Source organism: Apteryx rowi, unplaced genomic scaffold, assembly GCF_003343035.1.
Source record: "Apteryx rowi isolate R43461 unplaced genomic scaffold, aptRow1 scaffold_0, whole genome shotgun sequence".
Lineage (NCBI taxonomy): Eukaryota > Metazoa > Chordata > Aves > Apterygiformes > Apterygidae > Apteryx > Apteryx rowi.
This window is the reverse complement of record NW_020447195.1, coordinates 9,189,701-9,216,298: the sequence shown is the minus strand read 5'-3', so window position 1 is coordinate 9,216,298 and position 26,598 is coordinate 9,189,701. Positions and strand designations below refer to the sequence as shown.

General features: G+C 36.7%; 1 protein-coding gene across 3 annotated transcripts in view; it reads left to right on the top strand.

The window, feature by feature from the left end:
- Positions 1-26,598, top strand: part of DIDO1 (death inducer-obliterator 1) — a 59,142-nt gene that overhangs the window by 17,046 nt on the left and 15,498 nt on the right. For all 3 annotated transcript variants that reach the window (XM_026056869.1, XM_026056854.1, XM_026056862.1), the window contains 11 exons: positions 559-669; positions 1,041-1,926; positions 2,241-2,559; positions 5,654-5,866; positions 6,582-6,807; positions 22,041-22,503; positions 23,783-23,942; positions 24,651-24,767; positions 25,003-25,110; positions 25,730-25,865; positions 25,996-26,530. In XM_026056869.1, coding sequence (XP_025912654.1) covers positions 559-669; positions 1,041-1,926; positions 2,241-2,559; positions 5,654-5,866; positions 6,582-6,807; positions 22,041-22,503; positions 23,783-23,942; positions 24,651-24,767; positions 25,003-25,110; positions 25,730-25,865; positions 25,996-26,530 — 3,274 coding nt within the window. The remainder of the gene's footprint in view (positions 1-558; positions 670-1,040; positions 1,927-2,240; positions 2,560-5,653; positions 5,867-6,581; positions 6,808-22,040; positions 22,504-23,782; positions 23,943-24,650; positions 24,768-25,002; positions 25,111-25,729; positions 25,866-25,995; positions 26,531-26,598) is intronic.

Sequence of the window (26,598 nt, the reverse complement as noted above, 5' to 3'; positions counted from 1 at the left end):
ACGGAAGAAGTTTTTTAACAGTGAATTTGAATACTCATCTACAAAATAGTGTATAGATGCTTACATTTTCTGTTCTTTTAACTGATGCAGTAACATGCTTTTGCACTATGTCTTTTTTCAGTGCTTTAACAAGGTTGTTTTTCATTTTTGGTCTTTTAGTTACTATAAAATATCTGTACAAGGTGCGTACTTAGGGTTAAAGTGCATATGCTGTGCATGCACTAAATTTGACAAAGTTGATTGTATTGATTACTTGGGATTATCAAAATAGGTCCCCCTGCTTGTATTGTTTAAAGAAAAACATCACAAGTTCTGAACTATTTAATAAAATATGTCAGGATAGTATCCAAAGCCATACATTTCAACTTAGTGCTTTGTCTTTGAAGGAATTCAGTGATCTTTATGTTGATATTCAGTGACTATTAGTGGCTTGAAATTCAAGCTGTTTTGCATACTCCTTACCTTACAATAAAATGAGGTTATAAAAGAATATTTAATAATTACTTGGGCTACAGATCTTGTTGAATCTTAAGTTTTGAACCTTATGTTTGTCTTTAGTGTTTCAGAGTGAGGACAGTGGTGTCCATACTATGGAACAAGTTGTAAGTTCACAACATGTGCCATTAGAATCTGAATCTAATACTGACAACATGGAAAATAGTTCCCCTGGTAAGTTTTCTTCCTTTTAAATTGAGCAGAAATTATGCTTATATGTCCATCTTTTTTTTTTTTTTTTTTTTTTTAAACAGAAGAGTTTGTAATAGCTGGATTATGTTGGCACGGCATTCAGTTACATACTTAATTGCCTCTGCTGTATTCAAAGGAAAGTATTTTACCTGTCACCAGGGCTGTAAAATGAAGTGGAGAACTGTGTATTACTTTGMCTGCTGTACCGCATCCTTGTCTGGAATGACACCATTTATGTTATATATATTTATCTATTACCCCAAAGAAAATAATACTGTATTTAAAAAAAAAAAAAAGTTTAAGAAAATCATCTTCCCTCAGTACCAGTTTAATAAGTATTCCCTTGTTTTTAGCATCAGTTTTGGATGAGAAGGGCGAGCAAAGTAATGAGGAGGAACAAAAAGCTATCAAGCCTACAAGTAAAGAGTTCAGGAAAACCTGGGGTTTTCGAAGGACTACAATTGCTAAGCGAGAAGGTGCAGGAGATATTGACTTGGACTCTAGTGAACAACAGCCGCAGCAGCAACAAAGCTTAAACCTCAGACGTAGTGGACGGCAACCAAAGCGAACTGAAAGAGTGGAAGAATTTCTTACAACGGTAAGACGTAGAGGAAGGAGGAATGTTCCTACTGCTCTGGAAGATTCAAGTGAACCAGCATCCTGTCCAGCTACAGATGCTGAAACTGCCTCAGAAGGTAGTGTAGAGAGTGCTCCAGATATAAAACCTGGAACTCGGAGGAGTAGCACTAGGAGTTGTAAGGATCAGAAAGGCTCTAAAAGAAGACGTACAGAAGAGGAGGAGGAAGAGGAAGATGATGATTCTTCTGATAGTGATAGTGATGGGTTAACACTGAAGGAACTGCAGAATCGACTAAGAAGGAAACGGGTTGAGCAAAAACCCTCACAGCTGACATTGAAAGAAATACAGAACCGCCTGAGGAAGAAAAATACAGAGCAAAATCCTTCAGAAACAGTTGACARCCAGGCTGAAAACCAAGTCAAGACTGAACTGCCTCTTAAACAAGAGCCTGAAACTGCAGATAGCACTGAGGTTGCAAGTCAGGTGGTTGTGTCAGAGGAACACGCTGAAGATCTTCAGGTTCAAGAGATAAAACCTGCCCTTGGAGCAAAAGGGATCACAAGTGAAGAACCTGAAGAATTCCCCAAAAGCAAACCTGAGTCTGAGATTTATGACGCCAATACACTGTATTGTATTTGTCGYCAGCCTCATAATAACAGGTAGGCAGAACTTTCAACTAAAAACACAATGCAAGWAACTGGAATTTTTCTGTGATGAAAAACAAACTAGCTGCTAAAGCTTACCTTTTGAGTAGGTCTTAATGAGCTGTATACCATTTTAAAGTTTTGGGGGGACTTTAAAACAAATATTTAAAAAGGGGGGGAGGGGGGAGGTTGATGAATACAGTAATGAACAGTGAGATTAAAAAAGCATATTGATATCTTGACAAGGTATTTAAGATCTACTTGAAGTTTCTGTTGAGTTTTAATTGTCTTTCATTTCATAATGTTTTACTGTTCCTTGTTTTTTTCAGATTTATGATTTGTTGTGATAGATGTGAGGAATGGTTTCATGGTGACTGTGTGGGTATTTCTGAGGCTCGAGGGCGGCTTTTGGAAAGGAATGGTGAGGACTATATTTGTCCAAACTGCACCATTCTGCAGGGACAGGATGAGACAATTTCAGAAACAGACCAGCAGGAAGCTAAAGTGAGGCAAATAAATGTGGATGGCACAGAATTCACGAGCATAGGAACAGTTGAACAAAAGTCTGTTGAGGACCAAGGAATCAAGGGTAGGATTGAAAAAGCTGCAAATCCCAGTGGGAAGAAAAAACTGAAGATATTTCAACCCGTAAGTATTTTTTTTTAAATGTTTCTTACTTTTTATACTTCACTAAGTATATTTGAGGAAAAATTGGTTACTTATGTCTATAAATCTTCTGGCTTTGTTTATTAAAACAAAAATGAAGCTGAATAGTACACTAAATATTATTATTTAGCAGAAGTTTATCTGTAGTTTTATCAGTACAGGAACTACCTAAAACTGAGAGCTTTATTTTGAAATAAGGGATTTACAAGTTTATGTACTGTAAGGAAATATCCCATTACATGCTTTGTATTTTTTACTCTTAAAAATACGTTGGAAATCAAATAATAAGCTGTTCTTTTCATAAAAATATTTAGAATTCTGGACTGATTTATTCTTGCTTAGAAACAAAAAATAATTTTTGACACTTTCAGTGACAGTGGAACTTTTTACTTAACATTAGCAAGTGGCTATGTTGGAATTAATTCCAGCTGTTATTACAACCTCTCRTCCTTTCTCCTAGTCTTTGAAGTTCTGATTTTTGTCCTGATGCTTCTTCAAGTTGTTAATACATAGAGAATCTTTTAAAACTGTCTTGTGAAACAGTAACATAAAAATGTTTATTTCAAATTATTGCCAATTCTGGCATGGTATGTAACAGAAGCTTAAATTCTGCAATATCAAGTTTCATGCCCAATTCAAAATACAGGCAAAAAAGCTTCTTCAATTAAATGTACACAAGTGTAAAAACTTTATACCACAATGATTGACTTTGTACTGCTAATGCAACTGTGTAGTAATGCCAATAATTTGAACATTTTCCTTTTCTTCTTAGTAAGCCTTGAAGAGTATGTTTTGCATATTTGCTGTCAGCATGCTACAGCTGTTCATGTTTTTTCTGTATGAATTTGTTCGTTAGTGCCTAAACTTTAAACTTTGGAATCATCACTAGAATCAGTCTTACAAGTTTGAGCATAAGCTGCTKCTTGGAGAAATTTTTCTGGTGGTGTAGTACATTTTCTACTAAGTATTTATCAAATAACACTTTTTCTGGTTTACTTAAATACCAGGGCTATCTGTATCAGCAAATTAAGTGAGCTTAATGTATAAATCAGAACATTAAATGAGCTTAATATATAAATAATTACTATTTTAAGTTAAATGTGTGCAAAACTTTTCTCTTAAAAAAAAAAAAAAAAAAGTCAAACCTAGTTTCAAAGATATCTGCTGCGTACACTTTTATTTGAAAGCCCAACCTGTTCTCTTGAGTTTGGTGGCCTGCATTTCACTTGACAGTATTAGTATTAATTTTAAGTTCTGCTTCTGAATATCTCCAGGTCCTCTTTGATGTTAACATGTTGATATGTTACTTGAACGTGGTAGGCATCTTTCCTTTAGTAAAAGAAAAACATATAATTATCCTCAAGTAACTCATCGCCTTTTATGGAAGAATTGCTTGCATTTTAGATATTTCTTTTGGCATTTGGAAAAATAATAGAACTACTCTCCTTGTGTTTGACAGATGGCACTACTTTGGGGGAGAACTGAACAGTCAAGTCTGTGTGTGTTTTATTCCATGCTGTCCCTCATCTTTCAGAAAAGATCCCTCTACAGCTTATATAAACAAGCACTACTTAATCTGTGCATAGTCGCCCCTTCTGGGCAAAAGGATCATTGGTATTTAGCATGTTGACGTACTGAAAACACTCTTACGCTGACTGAACAGTCTTGTTATTCAGTTTATCCCTTAAGTTCTCTCCGTCAGTGTGTTCTCTTACACCGGTATTCTAAGCACTTTGAGAAAGACTGCTTGTTGCTGTCCCTGCAGCATCCACTGCAGTAGAGTTTTGGTGTATGGTCAAAGCTCCTAGCAGTGTATAGCTACAAATATCAACCGGAAAGTTTTTTTCATCATCTGGAGTAACTGCCCTTAATCAGAAATGACAGCTCAGCTGTCTGAGGTATGAGGTGCTTCCTAGGGAACGTGGTTGATACTTTTTTTYCCTTGTACTTCACAGTTAAAGTGTATACATCATGGAAAAGTATTCTAAAGCATAATCTATTTTTATGGGGAAATCCCAAACACCAGTTTCATCAGATCACAGCACCTAATGCTGTCTTACTGACTTTTGATTGAAAAAATAAGCTATGTGAATAACTTTTTTTATGGAAATACTACTGAAAAGCTGTTACCTGTGGTAATCACAAATTGTGGTTTATTGATTTGAGAAAAGCTGTCTGAAGATACAGTAGTTTTGGGAATTAGGTCAGTTGTATAACACTTTTATGAATAATCTAAAAGAGGGAGCAACTGAGATGAAAGACATAGTGCCTCGACATGATATGTTGGAGCCTAAAGAACTTTCAGTATTTCTAGACTTTGACCTAATATATTTTATTTCAAGGAATGTGCTATATTTTAAATTTTAACATTGAAGGGGAAGTGCTTAGTATAAAATGCTTTGATATAAATTCAGAAGTGGAGGAAAACAATAGCTTGCATATATGAACTTCTTACTCAATGTGTAAGAAGTATTAGGCAATAGTAAAATTGTCTAGGAGAATGGTTGCATTGATGTGAGTTGGAAACTTCTAAAACTAAAACCAGTAAACCTCTAGAGCAAGGATTATCTGAACACCCGATTAGCTGACTGCTTCCTCCTGCATGCACGCATGGCTGGGGACAGTTGCTGGTGGTGATACATGAGCAAAATGCTTTTTAGAAACCTTGTTCTTGAGAAACCAGTTCTGCATTATTACAGAGAGATCTCTCATGTGGTGCAGAGGACCAGAAGARAGCATCTGTGTGCCTATGGGATCTGAAAATTTAGGAAACCAACCTCCTTTAGTTCACTGCCAGCAGACCAGCCATTTTAGAGTACTGTAATATTCTAAAAACATTTTTTTTTCTTCGTGTGGCAAGAGTGAAATCCTTAAATTTGTATGGGTTGTTATGAGTAGTTGTTTCTGGTATCTCAAGACTGGAAATTGTTTTAAAGCTGGCAATTGCTCATGTCACTAACAGTCATAGCTGTAGTCTGCCTATATGATACGTAAAAGTTTCTTAGTGTTGTAGAGATATATGTATTTTTTTTGGTGATCTTTTTGAAATATGAACTCGCTCTACTTCAATCTTTAGGTAATTGAAGCTCCTGGTGCATCAAAGTGCATTGGTCCTGGCTGTTTTAATGTGGCTCAGCCTGACTCTGTGTATTGCAGCAATGACTGCATTCTCAAACATGCTGCAGCCACAATGAAATTTCTAAGTGCAGGCAAAGATGCAAAACCAAAACTTAAAGAGAAAATCAAACCAAAATCTGAGAAACCTGGTGTGCCAAAATCTCAACCACAGGTAAGCTTATGTTCTTAATTCTGAGCAGTTTTACAGAAACAGTTGTCCTGAAGCACAGTGACTTGTTCCTGTGCCCTCATTTTTGAAACAGAAATAAAATGGCAAAATTCTGCATCGAAGAGTTCTTTCTTTTTCCTTCTTTTGCCTTTTTCATGGTAAGACCATGTTTAATTCTTCTGACTATAAAATGTTTTCCTTTTTATGTCACTTTTTTGTCATGTCACCTTTAAAAAAAAAAAAACTCAATAATTGCCCCTAAATGGAGATGGGTTCTTGAAAGGATTTTCTAGATAGTGACACACCTTTTTTGAAATTGTTTTTTGGTCATAATTTGGAATTATTGTGAATTAATATGTTGCTGCAYAGTCTGTGTTTTGGGAAGCAAAAAGATTGCAACTAAATAAAAATAGCTTTCTGCATCCTTTTGTTCTTTAGCTTTCCCTTTTGAAACAGCTGTAAAATGGTCAATAATTTTTCAAGCAAAAAAAATACTTGATAAATACTCTTGTTTTGAGAGGGTTTCTTTACCATGCTCTGCTCGTGCAGTTACAATGTATTATCTTAGCTTTAAAGACTTGAATTTGAAAYTACATAGTTTCAAGTGTGTTTATATTAGCTTACTATAAAATAAATTTGTTTACATATATATAACTGTGTCTGTAAAAYGCGATGTTTATGATGAGTATTATTAATTAAGCTGCTTTTAATTATACAGGCAAGTACTAAGCCTCTCTCGATCCAGAAGAGACAAGTTCCCGAGAAAAAAGAGGGGAACGCAAAGAAGACTGTTTTGACAACTGCCAAGACTGAGGCAAATACTCAACCTATTGCTAAAGAGCCAGCATCAGAAAACAGCACACCATCCTGGGCAAGCGATCATAATTACAATGCAGTAAAGCCTGAAAAGACTGCTGCCATTTCATCTTCACTGTTGTTCAAATGTATGTATCGCATAGGGATATTCCTGAATAATCATTTACATTTTCTTTGAATACCCATCCATTCTTGGCTCTGCAAGACTAGGGAGTTTAGGGTTTTTGTTTTTTGTTTTTRTTTTTTGTTTTTTTTCCCTTAATATGGCACCAAACTTCTTATCTCCACCTTCAAAGATTCATACATACAGATACACGCAAATGGGAGACACTTTTAGAAGTTTTATTTGTATCATACGATAGTTGTATGATTTAATTAGAGCCTGTCAGTCTACCCAGCTGATTTCTGGATGCAAACTTCCTGATTAAGCTTTAAATTTTTTCCTACAAAGGCAGTAACTGTTACTGATCTAGAAAAGGTGAGTATCAATACACTTGGGTTAAGTTTAACAAAAAGGCTGCACAGTGTGCACCTTGTATCAGCAATTGATTGTACTAATCTGAATTGTATTTTTGTAATTTAGATTTGGCACCTGCCTCTCAGGTCTTGCATTTTCATTGCTAGTGCCGAGAATGAAATCTTCAACGTGGTATCCAACGATACTTTACACTTCTGCAAACAGCTTTTAATTGTCAAGTATATCAAGTTCTTCTTCCTGCTGCTTTTCTTCCTTACATGAAATAATTTAAGGACCATTCTTTCCTTTTAAGTTTGGGGGGAGGCAGTGCTCTTTTTTCCTTTCTATTTGTATATGTTCATGCTTCACACATTATCCACACAAAGAAGGACACATCTTAAGTGGATATTAGGCAGAAGTATTGCCTTGCATATTTTTGCAGGTTTTGAATAGCATCCTTGTAACTCGTATAAAGGTAAGTAAATACTGCTTTGTAGTCTGAACAAGATTTTCTACTAATGACTTTTTTTTTATTGACTCCAGCTGAGTAGTTTTATAGTGCAGTGATGGAACTTCAAATGAAATTTTGCCTTTCACATATACAATACACGTGACCTAGTGTCTAATATTTTCTCACTTGAAGTATTGTGAATTCATAAGTTCTCCTAGCTTTCTTTACCACACTTTAGCCAGTTTTACACTTCATTTTCAGAAATAAACCTAGTTAAACACTTAAATTATATACAAAGTAAGTGATATATAAATTTATAACAATGTAGATTTATCTTTAGGATTAGATTTTTAAAATAATACAATTTTTAAATGTTGAGGGAGCACAAGCTACCCTAAATTGCTCAGTTTGTTATTGTAGTACATATTAGACTTACTAAACATATTTTAATTGTATTTGCCCACATGAAATAATTATCATTTAAATTTAAGTGTTCCCTGTATATTCTACTGAGACTTTTAGATCTATAGCCTTAGTATATGTTTGTTCTTCTTGTATTAATTTTTTTGGGCCCTGTGCCCTTTATTTATAGTGAACATTTAAAGTATTTTTATAAACCTGCATTTTAAGTTTCTTAAAGCGTAGATTTTTTTGTCAGAAATCCTAGCGTTTTAAACATAACTAAAAATTGTAATCTCATTTAGGGCTCTTCTCTTTTAAGCACTTACTTTGCATGTCAAATTTTTATCACACTTTTTATTTCAATGTAGCTATATCTACAGCTTAACTATATCACTTAATCTCCATTGATACAGTTTATTTTTTCTAGGAGACAGGAATATAGGTTTGGGGGGTGATTTTTGTTTTAGGCACATCTAATTACTTTTAAATGTTACATCACTGGAGATTATACAGGTTTTATCAGTTCCAGTAGAAAATTAGATTCCTCTAATTGAAATAGTTAAATTGGTGAAAAATTTGTGTGTATACTAGACTACTATAATGAATACAAAACAACCTAGTTTATGTGATGAAGAATTCTCATATCAAATGAAAGGAAGAACTTCAGATTGCTGTTATTAAGGTAAGTTCTACTAATATGTGGGGACTCCGTCCTATTACTAAATTACGAGATAAATTGTTTATTTGTGGAAAAAGATAGTCCTGCTTTTTGGTTGGATAGGTTTGATCTGTAACCTTTCTCAGAAGCTGCTATTGCATCTTCTTTAGAGTATTCTACAAGACTTTATTTAGAAAATTTTTATATATTCAAAATACAGAAGCATGGCATTATGGAAATCAGTGGGAGTCCTCTGACTTCAGATATCTAAAAGTTAGAGCTCTAAGTCTGAGCTAGTCTTYGGAGGGAAAGAAACACCTTGAACAGGCAAAACGTAATCTGTTTTAGATACTAATCTTAGAATGAGGTGACTAGCTCTTTAGTAATGCCCATTTCTGAACGTGGATTATAAGAGGCAGTTAAGATGACTAGTTCAGATTTCTAGGTGTCTTGTGTTTGGGCTAAAGTTCGCCTTGAGGGAGCTAAGGATGAGATTCTTCCGTATGCAGTATTTCTAAATACCATCTGCGTTCTCCACAGCCTAACACCATGTTCTGCAAATCCTTATTTATGTGACTAAGTGCCCATGAGGCCCTTTAGGAATTAAGTGAACTTAAGTGATTTGCAGAATTRCTCTCTTTAATACTCTTTCCATCCRATTTTTTTAATATTTATGTATATATGCACACACTTTTGAAGTATATGATTGATTGATACATATGTATATATTTACTTTATGCACTATTGTCCTAACTGTCAGATGCAAGATTTTGATGTTCTTACACGTGACAGTAGTTTTATTAAGTAGGAGTAAGAAAATCAAGCCACTCTTACAAAAACACTGGGTGGTAGGGGCATGTAGTATATTTGCATACCAACCCTTCACCCAGGGCACCCCCCCCCTTTCTTTTTTCCCCCTCTCAATCTGTTTTGCATTAAAAACATAAGGATATTTTGAGCAAGTAGTATGCAACTATATATAGCAGTGATTTTTTATTTTTATTTTTTTCCTGCATGTTGCCACAGTAGTTGGTGTTTCTTTTTTTTTTTTTTCCCTTCCTACTGTTTTTGGAGGGGGATGAGTTAGGGCCCTACTTGGAGAAGTTTTGTACCCCGAAACCTGAAGCCTGATTATTGATTTACACTATCTAACACCTTGATGTTCCCAGTGAAAATGATCCTATTTAATCACTAGGAGTGGACATACCTTGAACATACATTGATAAATGGATATTAAGCACAAATAGTTTTTAAGTTGTAGACAGTATTTGAACTACGTAGTTAAGAGCACATTAAGCATACATCACATTCTCTTTCAAAAATGTGGCTCTTAATTGCATTAAGAAAATTGGTATTCATTTAGTCTGCAATGCTCAACTTCTATATTGAATTTCAAAAGTTACCGTAGCTTTCAAATTGATACAGGTATATGGATCATTGAAGTTTAGGAACAATCAGTGTGGTTGTTCAAAGATTCGGGTTGTGATGTAAGTCTTGAGTTTGTCCTGTGAGCCAGTGTTAATCGTCAATATTTAGGTCCTGTCTAAGGTGATGTAAAATTAGTAGCAGAAGCAAAATAGCCTGACTCATTTATCCAAAAGTATCTTTTAGTTGTGTTGAGGGGAAACACCACCCAAAATGACTTGTTAAACATTTCCATTTTGTATAAGTCTTACATACATCTTATAATAATAGAAAGCATTATTTTTAATTATAATGGAGGACARACTTTATAATCAACATAATAGAAACACATTTATTCCAAAATATTGGAATCCTACCCTTCAAAATTTTTGACATTAGAAATAAGGAACCACAAAAGCGGTTTACATCAACTGCTTATTTGACTCTACTGAGAGCTTTTATAGTTTTAATTTTATACTGAATTAATATCATACATTGCATTTTAAAGAATTTAGAAATAAAACTTCCATGAAGAAACCATATATGTCTGTATTGTCACTGCTGCCCTTTAAAAAGGGAGGAAAAAAGTTCTGGCAGTGGATGGTGCAACTGCAAATMGGATGGCACTGTTAAAACATGAAGCTTGTTAGCAAATTGTAAATTAAGCATGTATTTTCAAGTGTGACATGCCCCTCAGTGTAATGAAAAACTTGACAGGACAGATTCATAATAAAACACACTGCAGTCAGCCTTTGACACGTGAAGGATCCAGAAACAAGAAATACATGTGAAAGATGTCTGGATCCATTCCTCTTGCCTCCACCCCTTCAAAAAGCCTGCACTGCTTTTTTTCTTCTATTTTTAAGCAAAGATGGAATATTTTAAGTTGTTCTGTCAAGTGTTCTAGACTACTCTTAGTGTCTGTTTAGATTTCTAAAAGATAATTGTTAGGGAGATGTATTTTTTACAAAGATTTAATAGTGAATTGATTGGATGTGGCTATTTTCTGTTTTTGATTTGAGACCCTCACATTTCAAGTGTGTTAGGAACACAACATTTTAATTTCCAATCCTTTCTTTTAATATTAAAAAACATTCTGAAGGATTTAGAGAGCTTCTGTCCCTCTTTTCAGTTAATTAGCTAATTACAAATTACTGTAGAAAAAAAGCTTTGGCAAAAATGCATTGAGTGAATTTACAAAGCAGAAAAGAGTACAGAGCAGATCTGATACAACCAGATACTGAACAAAAATGCTGCTAATGAACAGCAAGTTTCTCGTTAGTGGTGGCTAGTAAGTACAAAAAGTAGGATGCTCAAACAAATATGGCATTATTTGCTTAAAAAAAAACCCCCACCACCCTGCATGTAGAGTCAGCATGATAGCTTAGCATTTCACAGAAAAACCAATTACACTGCTTCACTAGCAGTTCAAAAAAAGCTGCTGTATCAAAGGAAACCTCTTTCTTCATCTGGGTGAAGGAACACTTCAGACTTTTTCTTTTTTTTCCTTCCCCCTTGTAAAAATATCAGCTGCGGTTGGACTGCCTGCTGGTACAAAGGTTTATCAGCAATATCAGCATATGTGCGTCTGAAGCACTTCAGTGCAGGTTTTCTGGTTGATAGAAGAACACTTGAGAGGGTTGCTGTTTTTTGTGGGTTTTTTTTCCTTCCTCTCTGTTTTTGCAATTTTTAATTGCCAAGTAGAAGTCACAAGTGAATACTTCACCAGTTTTAGAGTAGAAGATAAGTCCAAAGGAGGGGAAGAAGATAAAGCTTTGCAGTATCCTGATTTTTAAACTAGCCAGCCATAAGGGCGTTGAGTATGCATATCAGTTCTTTAAATCTTTATCGACGTTCAGTTAACTTCTCATATTAGACTTAAATATATGAACTGATTATTTACTCAACTAAGGTATTAAAGTTGCTTAAAGATCCTAAATATCTTCATTTATTGATTAAAAGAACTAAATGCACAGCATAGTGAAGAGGTTTTATAAGATTAAAAATTACACACTAAACATGCTGCTTATTACTGTTTTGGGGRTAGAACTTCCTGAGTAAAAAGCAAATATTTTGTGATACAAAACCAATACGCTTTTATTTACTTAGCTGTAGATAGTTATATAATATGAGTTTATAGCCTCTCATTCTAATATCATGTTTGGTAGTAGTATTTCACAGAAATTGTTAGTGAGTGGGACTTTGAAGTGGAAGGGTTTCTTTAAAAGAGATGATAAAAATGTAAGATTTGTTACACCTCTCCTCCTGGTCCTCGGCAGCGTGTTAGGGAAAGACAGCTTTATGCTGCCACCTGCTGGGAAGCAAGGAGGCCAGGTTTGTGGCGCGCCAGCTCCGACTGTATAAATTTCATTTTGATACCCCCTTTCATTTTTTCTGCATTTTTTTCTGCAGCTCAACGTTTCTTCATCCAAGACCTATTCACAAACTGAATAGTGCTTGCTTGTACAGTTATATGATTCCAGATATGAAGGGCGCCTGGGCTGCTCTGTTCCTACACACTTGTAACAAAATTTGGAGACTTTGTCAAGGGAATACAGTTGCCACATGAGCCCATAATCAAAAAATGTGATGTGTATACAAAAATGAATTATAGCCTATGTCATCTGGGTAGTTTTTCTTGTGTGATTTTTATAATAGAGTACCAAGGCAGGGAAAAACAGACAATACACCACTGTAAAGAGTGCAGGAGAAAAATATGGTGTGCTCAAGACCAAAGGAGTTATGGCTCAGGATGTAGATGAGAGTAGGAATGAGAGAATGAAAGTTTAAAGCTGTAAATACTATTGTGAAAAGAAAAAACAAGGCCTTCTCTGCACGCAGACTGGTGCCTAGTTAATGCTTCTCTCCAGGCAAGAATATTACCAGCTTAAGTTGTGACTCTTAAATTGAGTACAGTGTGTATGGATATGCTGGTATTGGTTCAGCTTAACTATTAGAAAAGTATTTAACCTAAACTAGGGAGTTGTTCTTAACTCTTGAATATACTTGTCTGCAAAGATTGATTGTAGTTGAACCAGATGCCTTTATTTTAGCTGGAGTGCTTCCCCACAGGATAAACTAGCCTGTRCTGAGTTCCATACTGTTATAACTAAAACCTGAAATAGTTCTTTGAAAGCTATGGTATCTTTGCTTTATGCTGTAGTCTGCAAAGTTGGACCTGTACTAAGAGGCATTAAGCACTGAATAGTACCTGGGGAATAAAGGGAACTATATATTTTATATCATTAACAATTTTCTGTGGCACATTATTGCTATATATTTAGATCTAGACTTAACCCTTTGTAATTAGAGGAGCTTTCAGAAAGGCTGCTGAGGGACCAAATGATGGTCAGAATACGTAAGATGATTTTGCCAGAGCTTCTGAAAAATTCATGCTGGAGACCCGCCTTTGGAAAGAATATAGCACAGGAGTGGCCGGCTAGTGCAGCTCCGGTGCTGAACGAGAATGGCAGGGGGCCGTGCCGGCACAGGGGCTGCTGGGTGACCTGAAGCCTGGCTATGCAATGAGGCAGACCAGTAGTGGCTGCTGGAGCCAACATCCCCTGGGACCCAGCCTATTAAAAGGAGCAGTGGGATCCTTGGGGAGCGATTATCATCTGCCTGTGAACTACCGGAGCTCCCCTTCTCTGCTCTACAGGTATGTTACATGTGTCCTGTGGCTCTCAGCCACATGAAGATACTGCCATGTGTCTTGGGTTAGGAAAGCTGGTCCCCGCTGCTAGCACGTTTCGTATATTGCCTTTCARGCACCTAGCATCCCCATGGCGCTTGGACAACAAAAAGCCAGCACTCTTGTCACGATGGGGATTTGGCTCCAGTATGAGGAACTGTTCAGAGGGGAAGGGATGGGGAGGGGAGAAATCTGGTGCAACTTTTGAATGCAGTATGCTTCTAGGGTGGTGTACCTCTTGTTGAAATTGAAAGTGATGAAAGTTTGATTAAAAAAGACTCACCACCCTCTACTGCTGTTTTGCTTTCTTTTACTAATATTACTTTAGTTCTTTGAACTTATTCACTTGCCTGCATAGCCAGTGAAAAAGGTCTTTCTCTGCTAGTCCCCAAGTAAAAGGGGTTTTTTTGAGGTGAACTCTTGCCCTTTGGAGTCAAGTTTTGCTGCTGATCTTGGTGCTGACGGTTCGCTGTGTCTGATCTGTACCGAACTTGGAACCTGAAGATGGCCTGTTCCTGCAAGGAGTGATGATATCAATCCAGAAATGGTTCTGAAAAATAAGGAGCCTGTTTTATTACAGTGGACACTGCCAGTGTTTTACTCAGGAGGGGAATAGTTACCGAAGATGTAGTCACCTAATGTAGATGAGATAAATCACTATAGTATCATGTAGTTTAAAACAGAAAAAAGCTTTTCCCATGTGTGCTACAGATTTGCATTAGCATCGCTACAGTGTTGGCTTGAGTGCAAACAAATTACCACTGCAGGAAAGGCTGTTGTCTCGGGGTTTCTTAAATCAATTAACTTTAAAGCCAGATTTACTTTCTCTGTGTGCCTGAATATAAAGGCTTGGTGCACAGAATGCACCTTAATTATGAGCTGCTTATTGTGGTGCAGGTTAGAACTGATAGAGGCTTTTTAAGGGAAGCGGTAGGACAGAAGGCACACCTCTTAAACACTAGTTTTTAATAATAAAGTTTGAGTCGGTCTCGAAAGTGAAAACTGACCCAGATCTCCAAGTTGTTGCATAGACAATTAACAGTGAGAACTAACATTGAAACCTATCCAAAAACGGTTCAACATTTTTGAATGATGTAGAACTAATGCTAAACTATCTTTGTGAGAAATGACAAAAAGGCTGGCAAAAACAGGCTTCAGGAAAGCAACAGTTGCATGGCCACGGAACTGAAGCGGTTACGAGCTACACCTCACCTTCACAGCCTTGGGCATTGAATGCTCAGTGCCACAAGAGGGTGCTTCAGTGGCACCTAGCAGGCTTGACTCTTCGACAAGTTTCTGAGGCTCTGAGATGTCAGGCATGCATCCCAGCACTGAGACTATGCAAAGGCTACTCTTGAGGAACTTCTCTTAACTGGTAAGTAACTTCCCATTGTGGAGTGCTTTATAACTGACATCTGAAGCACCCGCTCACCCCTGTTTTTGTTTAATTTTTAGTCAGATAATGCATTGAAAGGTTTCACTTTTAAAAACTCTTGGCTGAAAGTTCTGTAACAGCCTCTGCATTGGGGTGGGAGGGTTAGTTTAACTGTTAATTGTTCCTATCACTAGTCATCATGCAGTAAGTGGTCATACCACAGCTGTGTTGTGTAAGTCCATATAAGACCTCCTGAGGTTGAGCGGCAAAGGGATGCTCTTACAAAAAACTGCAATTTTACATTTAGCTGAGGCATCCTGCACATCCTTTGTTTAAACAGTTTTGCAAAGAGAACTGCTGTTCCTAAATTCTCGATATTGACAGCACGGTGCTATATTTCTTCTTCTCCAAGCAAAAAGATTGTCCTTTTCTACTGTGTGATACATGTCAAAATGGGCTGCCCTCACCTTCTGTAACGTTCAGGCTGGACAGCTGCAGCACTCTGAAGAGGTTGCACGGAGAAGCTGACAGTGCAGCTACCTACCTCTGAGCAAGACGGAGCAGCAGGACCACACGAAACTTCACAGTACAGAATGCTAGCCAGTTTCAAAGTGCTGGTTATTTTYTGTGATTTCAAAATAACTACTGCTTCTGTCACTCCTTTCACACTTCTGCATTCATATCAGACCCTTATGGGGCTTACGGGACCTTAAAGGCCRGTGCTGTTTCCTTTCCTTGGAGGTTAGCTCTTTTCGAAACACTCACTCAGCTCTGGCTAGCCTTTACACAGGCTTTTGGAGGATACCTGCTAACCCATATCTTTGCTTTCTAAAAACAGCAGAGCTACACTAGTGTAGTGAATTTGCTCCCCCTAATTTTGACGTCTGTGGGTTTTTTGGGTTTTTTTTTGCTTTTGAAAAGGACATCAAATCCTTTTAAGTGTAGTAAGTGATCCACTTTAAAAGGTAGATCACTAGTTGCTATACTCCACTACTTAGGTTTTGTTATTTATAATGTAGAATTTTACCAAAATTACTGCTCCAATTACTGAATAGTAATTGACTACCACCTTTTTTTGTTGCTGCCACAAGAATGCGTGTGCAATGTGTACATTGAAAGTTACAGTTCATCTTTTGCTAAAATTCTCTATTTCAGTGAGGAAGAGAGGAAAATCAAAGTATCTGCAGAATACCTACATGCCTCAGCAGTTTCCACATGTCAGTCTTGTAAACGTTCACTAACCTGGAAGCTTAGATGTTCTGAAGTGTTAGGTTAGTGATGCTACACTCGGTTATGTAAATGCTCACACTGTAAAAAGTGCTGTGCAAGCTGAACAAGAAGATGCACCCATCAGCCTGTCCTCCCCACACACTTCCTTAAGGGATTTTTAGCTTGAAAAAACCTACAGAAAGTGTAGCTGGGCGGGGGAGGGGGACACAGGGAAACTTTAAGAGAGTATTGGACACCAGAGGCAATAGTTTTAGTCTATGAATAGTCTTATGCTAAGTTTCTTAATTCTGTGGTTAAGCTTCTCATAGTTAGTAGTATGTAACAATCAACTTGCATGATTGCAGGACGTTTTTCACAATCTTTAATAGTGTTCTGAACTATCAGTTGTGATATTTAATTTCTTCATTGCAAAAATGTTCTGAAAAAAATTGTGCCCGACAAATTCATCATTGCAAAACAGATTTCACATATAACTGCATACAGCTTATCTACAGCACATTTTAAAACTTTGAGCATTAACTAGAGCAAGAAATTGAAGAGCTTACAGGACTGTAATTCAGAAAACTTTAAGCACAGCAACAGGAATAGCTCTGTTCTTATTCAGGTGTTTAAAAACTGCAATAGCTAGATAATGTCACCAGCAAAATAACCCATCACAAATGAGATAATTTAAATTGAGACTATTCTGTGGGGTGTTGGGGGGGGAAGGATATTTTTCTAAAGCTACTATTTCAAAGTAAGGGAGATGACATGGGAGGGAACGAGGGAAGAACCAGAATAGAGTTGCATGCTATATAGAAATATTTTTTGAGAGTTCATAGGAAGAACAAAATTTCCTTCTGATAATTTCCATGTTGGTGGTGCAAAACACAACCTCCCAGTGTAGGTGAGGCTTGATGATATGAATGCATCTTCCAAGTCCTTCACACAAAAGTAAACGGTGCTGTACTGTGAAAACCATCCTCAAATTAAGCTTCAGCAACCATATTGCAATGTGGAAACATTAATGTTGAGACCCAGGAAAGTGAAGTATATTTAACTAACAAGCATCCAAAAAGTTGATGCTGTAACACAGTAGATAACTGTTGCAGTTATGTCGTCTTCCACTTACAGAATTTCATTCTTTTCTGCTTGTTGTAATACTTGGCTTGGCTTTAAATGGGAGTTTCCTTAGGGGAAGGGTTCTGTACCCATTTGACATCTAGTGGGAGAGATCAAGTCTGTAGTGGACATACTATAGTAATGCTATTTCTTAAGCCCTGCAAGGAATGTAGGTTTTTTCTGCCTGAGGATTCCTCTGTGGGTCTCTCTCTAGAGATGAGCTAACTCATTAGCTCCAGCTGTACCTCTCTCCAGTCAATAAGAAACCTTTTGCTGTTCTCCTTGTAAGTGGTGCACAGGACAAAATGGGGAAAGTGGCATTTCTTTGCACCTTTTTTACTGTTCCTAACATCAAGCGAGGGGAGGTATACCTATGTGTTCAAAAGTACTGGAATAGAAACACCAGGTGCCGCCTTCTAGCACTGATCTATCTTCTGTGGTGAAACTATCCCTATTATCTTAGGCTGGATAAACTAACATTCTGGAGATGTCTATGCTTTTATGTTAAAAGTGGTTTGAGAGTTTTTATCATTGGTACACTGTTTGGAGCTACCACTGAAAGAACTGGAAACATCACAGTATAAAATACGGTGGCCACGTGTGTTAGGCATTGACTGCGTCTTCTCTTCCAGTTGTTCGTGAACAGCATGCACAAAGTGATCTCAAGCTTCCCACTCTGAGAGAATACGCGTTCCTTTATATGTCTCATCAGTTTGCTGACCAACTGTAACATCTGTTCTGAAATGAAATTCCACATATGTAGCTGGCATGCTGCTCCCTGAGAAGAGTACACACACTTGCCACAGTTTTATATATGTCAGAAGACGGTGTAAGACTTGGGGTGTGGTTTCACATTGTAGCCAGGTCAATCGAATAGCAAGCTGCCACCAGAAGAGGCAATCCTGCTCCTTCCTCGTGTTTGGCTGCTTGCTCCTGGCTTCCTGTGCCTTGCACCTAAGACCCAGGCAAGAACAGAGAGGGAGTAAGTTCGGCCGGATGATCTGGCAGAAGACTAATCCTGTCAGTAAAAACAAAACTGTGGTGGGGCAAAAATTCTGGTGTCCCACTGTCAAATTAAGATGTGAGTTTCTTCTGAGTTCATCTACGGATATGGGAGGTTATATGCATATGTAGGATTTTAAGGGCCCTTGATGCTTTGTCAAAATATGTACACCATTTGATTGTCCTCCAAATATCATAGTGTGATATCCTGTAAGTTTGAGAAAATAGTTGGTAGACCTTTTTGAGACCCTGAATAACCTGTGTATGACTAAGTCATTAGTATACAAAACCTGAACTGTAGAAAAAAAACTTTGTCAAGTTCTGTAATCAACAAGTACTACCAGGTAGACAGGTTTAGCTGGTGAAAAATATTACTGTAGTTTACTGAATTGTTAAACTTTCATGAAGCTTATGAAATATTTGCATGTTTTCTGTTGACTACTGAAATGTAGAATTACATGCCTTTCGAAGTAGTCATAATGCCAACTTGCAGAATAACGGATGCTTCTGCATCTTTTGCCTTGGACCCTTACTGATTCTGCTGCACTTCAGCCCTGGGAATTTCAGTCTGCCTTTCTATTTGTATGTCTCTCTGTCTCCCCCCCCCCCCTTTTTTCCTTAAAATATTCTTACTATGATTTAGCTGTTGTTTGTAACACAGGCTTTTGATATGGATGTTTTTTTCATATATACCACATCTGTGCTATTTTTAGTTTTACTGAGGCAGTTATTAAGTAATTTGAACTAATTGCTAAAAAGATACAGAACAGAGGATAAAATTTAAGTTTAGAATTTCATACTTCTTCTGCAAACCAGAAGAACTAAATATCTTAGCACTGAGGACTCAATTTTGCTGTGGTCATTTTGAAACCGGAGATGTGCCGTCCTTCCCTTTTGTAGTGAGTCACAGAAAAGTGCTTCTGTCCTACCTGACTGAAAGGATAAAAATCTGCTATGCAATAAACCAGGAAAGAGAATGGGAGTAACTTCTGCAGCCTTGTCAATGCCTAACTTTTGGATATTTGTCTTCTCTCTGCTCAAAACTATTAACTCAAACCAAGTACTTCGGCTTTTTGACTCTGTTAAGTTCTGGGGTGCCTAATTTGACCAAATCAAAACATCAGAAATAGTTCCTGGTCTCTCTTTTCCCATTTTATTCTTAGAAACTATCTCCTCATTATTGGTAAAACCATCCTGACAAATAGTAATGTTAGTGGTAGACTTTGGGAGGGGGAAAAACATGAGAGAAGTCACTATGCATTACACTAAAGATGTCTCTAACTCGGTGTTCAATCTCTGGCAGCAACCAAGAACTGTATCTATGGAGGAGTATGGGAATAGTGTGAGAAAAATCATTTTATTCTACTTCATGGCAAAATCTTGATGTTCTTTGAAATTATTTAATGTATTATGGCAGTTTTTTCATTTTACATTTCAAATATTTTGATCTCATTCAGAAAAATTCAGGAAGATGTCCACTTGGAATATAATTTTAGGGGGGGAAAAAAAACAGGATAAATGTATAATATTTGTCAGACTTCGGGATTCTTCTCTTTGTGTTCCAGTAGAGGTTCACTACACACTCTTAAACTTAGCCCTACGGAAGTTCGAGTAGAGCATTGCTCCTTAGTTCATTTTAGCACCAGTTCCTGTATTTGTGGTAAAGCTGCTAGCAATAAGAGACACCTTAATGGAGTTCTGAGCCTTTTTTTTTTTTTTTTTTTTTTTAAATGAGCATTTTTCCTGCTGAAAGCATATGCAGGCATTCCAGATACACTGGAACTTTACCTAGAGAGAAAGGTTGTTTAACCCGGCAACATATGCCCGTGAGGGAATATTCATATTATGTCTCTTAAGCACTCCAAGTCTTCCCCTTTTGAGAAGTATGCGTGTCTCCATTGAATACTTGAGCTAAATTTTTGAGGTTTCTTGAATCAGACTTAGTAGGTGTGCTTTCTACCTACTTCCCCTGTAAATCCATTTCAGAAAAGATATAAAAAGATTGGACACTTAAAGTGCTTCCTAATAATTTGTGCTCTGATTGAAGCAGATCTGGAAGCTGAAAAGGGAGAATTTGGTCACTTGGTAAATTAAATTTCATCCCAGGAAATGTACTAAATTTTGCTATTGGGGCTTCTGGATTAATTCTTTCATTTACAAATCTTCATTGTCTGAAAAGGTATCAGATAAAAAATTCACATGTTAACTGGTCAGTAGTTTTCTACAGTTTGGGGAGAAAAAGAAGGTTGAAATTTGGCTTTTCTGATTGAAACAATGGTACTTCAGGAGTTGTTTCTTAGTAATCTCCCTCACAGTTGTTTCTTGTTTAAGCTGTGATGATAAATTTGTGTTAGTGTTAGCCCATTGTGACTTTGTTTTAATACCTTATAAGTGATGTTTCTGATAAGCTAAAGTGGAACCGGACTGTTGTGTGGGGTTGTTTGTTTGTTTCTTTTTGCCTTGCTATACTGAATTATTCCTGTAAGTACCAGAAGGTGGACAGATGAAATGCAGTTTTAAAGAAATCATTATTTTTAGTCCTGTGCAAGTAGAACTACATCACATGTGGGAAATTGGAGCCTTTACTTGCATACTTTGTACATTTTCTTGTATATTACATGTACCTGTATTTCAATTAATGTTAGAAAAATTGTTTGATTTAAATGGCAAATTTGGATCTTGTGAAGGGAATGGTTTGAGAATGATGGGAATTAGGTGGCCACAGTCTGAGCAATGATTGTAATGGTTAATCTAGAGTTTAGCTAGGAACTGGTTGGAAGTTCTAATAATAGTTTATAGCAATATCATCAGTATAATATTCATGCAGGTAATCACTAGTTTTGAAAATTAGATCGAGGGCTTTCTTAAACTTTTTTAGGCAACTTTTATGCTACATAAGTTGGTTCTCTGCTTGCTCTTCAAAACAAAAAGTCTGGAGAAGAGGTTTTTTTTTTTTTTTTTTTTTTTTTTTTTTTTTTTAACTTTAATAACTCTGAGCTTGAGTCAGATACTAATTCTAGCTCAAATTCATGGACCCTAGCCAGCTCAGCTATTGTAATAAACAGGTTCTGTAAGTTGCTATGAGAATTTTTTTCTGTTTAAATTTAAGATGACCTACATTATTTATTTATTTATTTATTAAGCTTAACCCTAAAACCCCACTCAAGAATCTTTGAAGGTGGTGCCTTTTTCAGTTTTCTTGTATAGCTTGTGAATAAATTTTCCACTTTTATTGCTGAACTGAAGCTGTTTTAAACTTTTCAGTTAGCTTTGGAGAAGAAATACTCTTTGAAGGATCAAATATGAATTTCTTCTGAAAAATTGAACTTCTGCACAATTTTTAAAATTGCTTCTTAAAAAGCTAGTGAAAGTAAATGGCTTAAATTTCTACTTGATATCTATTCTCTGAAGATGTTTCTTAGGCTTTTCTTTATAAATTGGTACCTAGCCATCATTACTAGGATATTATTTACTATTTAAATAAGTGGCAACAGCTCTGTTACAATTATCCATTCTTAACACTGATGTTCAAATAACTAAAACATCAGCGTTAAACCTTTAATATTGTATTTTCTTCTTTGTTTTAACAGCTCAAAAGGAAGAGAAGAAGAATGAAGATAAAGCAGCAGAACCTACACCAGCATCGAAGAAAGCTGTGGCTTCAGCATCTACAGTGGAGAAACAGACATCTTCCCTCACCAAAAATCTTCCCCCAAAGAAGTCCCCATCCTTTTCTAGCACATCACTACCTAAACACCCAGTTAAACCTTCTGCTGGGAATTTCAAAGGCATAATTCCGAAGAAAACTTGGCCTTCCTCAGGCAATGCTTCTTCAAAACATTCTTCTCTTTCTAATGCTTCATCAGTTTCCAAAAAAACGGCTACATCTTCCAGTTTGGGTGGAGGACTTAAAAAGCCTTCACTGTCTTCCATTTCTTCTACTGCAGCCGGAAGTAGTCAATTAAAAGCATCAGCTAGCCCTAGCCAGTCACAACCCAACTCTCAGATTCGACAAAATATTCGACGGTCCCTCAAAGAAATTTTATGGAAGAGGTGGGAATTCAAAACATTTATTTTATATAGGAAGCTACAACCGGAAATAAATGTTTAGGCTGTACAGTTCTGTTTATTTCTTGCAAGGGATATTGAGGTATTGAACTTATGCTATGAATGTAATCTTTGGCATTTCAGATTTATTAAAAAAAAAAGCAAAAAACACCCTGATGCGAAATAATTGTCCATGTGGAAAAACCCTTAAAAAAGAAACCTCCCTATCCCAATCATATGAAGGCAATTATAGTTTGAAGAGTCAAATCACAGCATAGAAACATTTATATTGCAGGTGCTTCCAAGTTAAAAGCTAGTGATGGCAGTGTTGGGAGGTGTAGAGGTTACAGGGAACATAGTATAGAGTATATCATGGTAGAAGGTCAAAGGCTCACTGAGGTACAGATCCCCCTCCTCCCCCTTGTAAAACAGAAAAAAAACTTCTCGTCAGTGGACAACTGTACTGCTAAAAGTCAAAACACAAAGTGCCCTCCAAAGATTGTTAAAGCTATTGGCAGCCCTCAAGGCTTCCTATAGTGTATGCTGGTATTGTCTCTCAAATGGAAATGCTATTCACAGTGGGGAATCTGGGATTGAAGCTTAACTGCTTAGGCACCCTATGAAGTTCGTGACAGAGAAACTCCTAATTTGAGTGCTGTGAGCAGGAGTGGTTGTAAAGGCTGACATCAGTTCACAAAGGCTGTTTTCCATGGCCTTCTATGGACAGTAGAGAGAAGTTGCTGTAGTTCACGGTTCAAGGTCCTAAGATAGAATTTGGCTTTGAGATGTCCTTTAAAGGAGTCTATGGGTCCTCACTGAGTTGGAGAGTTGGCTCCTTTCTCTGAAAAGTGAATGTACCCTTTGTCTGGCCTCTACTGTCACCTGGGTGATTTTTRTGGACCAGCTCTGAAATGCTTAGCTTGGCCTTCTGGCTGCAATCCAGGCATTGTTGTAGGTAAAACATTATGTGATTTCAAAGGCTTGCTAACTTTTGTTAATAAATAAATAAATAAATGGCTATATTGGTAGAAAAAAAATATTGTTTTAATGTTTACTATGTAGTGCTGGGGAAACTAGTGACAATGTAGCTCTTCCCCCCCCCCCCCAAATTGTCTCTGAAGTCCTGAGTGTCCCAATATTAAATACATAGTGAATGTAAATAAGTAGTCCCATTTAATTCAGCTTTACGGATGTTTTATTTACAACTCATATAGATGAAATTATGGAATAGTGCTTTACCTAGTAGAATAATAACATGGGGGGTTTTCTGCTTGTTTTTAAACAGGGTCAATGATAGTGATGATCTGGTCATGACAGAGAGYGAAGTAGGGAAAGTAGCGCTCAATATTGAAAAGGAGATGTTTAATTTGTTTCAAGTTACGGACAACCGATACAAGAGTAAATACCGTAGCATCATGTTCAATCTCAAGGACCCAAAAAATCAGGTTTGGAATTTCCTTTAAAAACTAAACATGCTTAAATATACTTTTGGTTTTTAATGGTATCTGTCAAACCAGCATCAACATTTAGAGTTTTTACGATAAAGATTTATGAATTTTACTATAAAAGATTATTCCCAAGCTATTCATATCTTGAAAAAAATTATCTAGTGAGAATTCAAAATCTACTTCAGTTGGATCATTTATATTTATTAAGTTTGGACGTTTTGTCTGAAATATTTATTTGTAAAATGGTATTTTTAAAATAAATAGAGATTTTACTGGTTTCTCCTCCTGTGGCATTCTGTAGTATGTATTGAATGTTACCTATGTATGTAATCATGTTTATCCTTTAAAAGAAAAAGAAGGAAGCCGATGCAGATGAAAACATTGACTAGAGAAGACTTGAAACTGTGTTCTTTCTTTAATTCCTAGAATAGATATGAAACAGGAGTGGCTGTTTAGTTTCTGGAATTCCTATCCAGTTATATGACAGAGTTATTTATAGTAGCGAGGATAAATTCATACTTCATGTTTATTTGATCATTGTTTTCTGGTTGCTGCACCTTTTCATCTTTGCTTGTAATTAGCTGGTGTTTTTAATAGGGAATTAAAAAATTGGAAGAGGTTTGACTGTTCTGCAATGCAAATCTTCTTAATAGCTTTCTAAGCAGGTTGTCTTCAGCATGGCAACAAAGTCTGTTTTGTTTTCAGGGACTTTTTCATCGTGTTCTTCGTGAGGAAATTTCACTGTCAAAGCTAGTGAGAATGAAACCAGAAGAACTTCTCTCTAAAGAACTATCTGTATGGAAGGAGAAACCAGCCAAAGCAGTAAGTAATACAGTTTTCCAGTATATGAATTAAGGGTGAGTTTAACAACCCTTATCACTTCCCATATTATGTTTATACACCATTTTATTTCCAATCAAATACTAATCATTTTCAGTGACCAGACTCCTTCTCCACCACCAGCAAATATGGAGATAACGGATAACAAAGTGCACAATAGTACTATAAAATAAGTATATGGAATTTTTACCAAACTTTCTTATTTTCTTTCTCTCAGATGATAGAGTCAAGAAGTAAATCTCATGAAGTCAAGAAATCAGTTGTAAAACGGGAAAATATGCCAGATGTGAATATGGAAGATTCTCCACCAGTGTCTGATTCTGATGTAAGTATTAGGAATTGCTCGAGCATAAAGACATCAAGGGAGATAAATGGTAACTGGGACCTCATGTTTTTATCAGCAGTGCAGATTGTTTCAACAAACTGTAAGGTAACAGTAGGTGTGCTATGAACGTTTTCCTTTTAGTTTGAAGGAGCACAACAAACTAACAATGGGTATGTATTGCATATACTTCTAAAAAATCAGATGCTGTGTATTTATCAGGCCTTGTTCTCAATGTACAGAGAAAACTCTTGTTTCTGACTATTAGCTGACCTTTAGCTTTTTTTTCCACCTTTCTCTGAAACAGTAATATCATAATTCAGTGTGCTGGGGAAACATTTAATATGATAGTATCTGCTTCAGAACATAGTGGAATGAAAGGAGGACAAATGTTAATTAAGCACTCTTTATCTCATGTGCTATGCTTTTACCAATGACAAAGGAGAAAAAATGTTTCAGAATTTCATATTGTTTGTTAAAAATGTCTCTCAAAGGAGAAAGTGGTTTTGCAAGGCTTTTGTTCTAAAGAACCAAAGTTAATTAACAGTTTCCAAAGTATTTTATTATGGTTGAAATTAATGATCAACTAGAATGTTTTTCTTTTGTGTGTGTTCACTTCTAGGAGCAGCAAGAGTCAGCCCGAACTGCACCGAATTTAAACAGTGCTCCTTCTCTAGATGTTTTTAGCAGTATGTTGAAGGATACAACAAGTCAACATCGAGCCCATCTTTTTGACCTGAACTGCAAAATCTGTACAGGTATCTACAGTGCTGACTGTGCAAAGTAAAAGAATTGTTATGTTAAGGGCCTTGACTGTCTGTTTTTCTCTTCAACCTATTTCATCACTAAACCAAATAATAATCAAAAACATTTTAAATGAATTTATAGGTCAGATTTCAGCATCTGAAGATGAACTACCACCAAAGAAGCCAAAACTAGTGGCTCCTGTTAAAAAGGTGGAGTCAAAATCAAAACCAGAAGTTCAACCAAAGCATGAAAGTTCTACAGCAACAGCAGAGCCAGCCAAAGAGGCAGTCTCTGAAAACACAGTGGAACCTGAAGTTGGACCTGCAGCAGAAACCATTTCTCAGTCAAGCTTAGAAAGATCTTATGTTCCTGCAGCACAGGGCCATAACAATACAGATTCTTCTTTATCTGAAGAGGCCTCCTCTTTTCCTGCCACTTGCGTGGGAGGAGTTGTCACAACTGTAACAGTTTCTGGCAGAGACCCTAGGACGGCAATGAGCGGCTCCTCTGGTATTACAACTTCAGCACTGCGTCCTGCATCTGACAAAGTTTCCATGGGGGAAGCAAAACAGGAAATATCAAAACCAGTCATGACTGTCCCCAAATCAATATTAACAAAACCAACCTCCTCACCAGATCCAAGATACTTAGTGGTTCCTCAATCACCCAATATCAAGTGCGTATATTTAATAGTAAGCCAAAGTACTGAATCGTGCTTATCTTCAAAGTCTTTGTGTTGTTGTG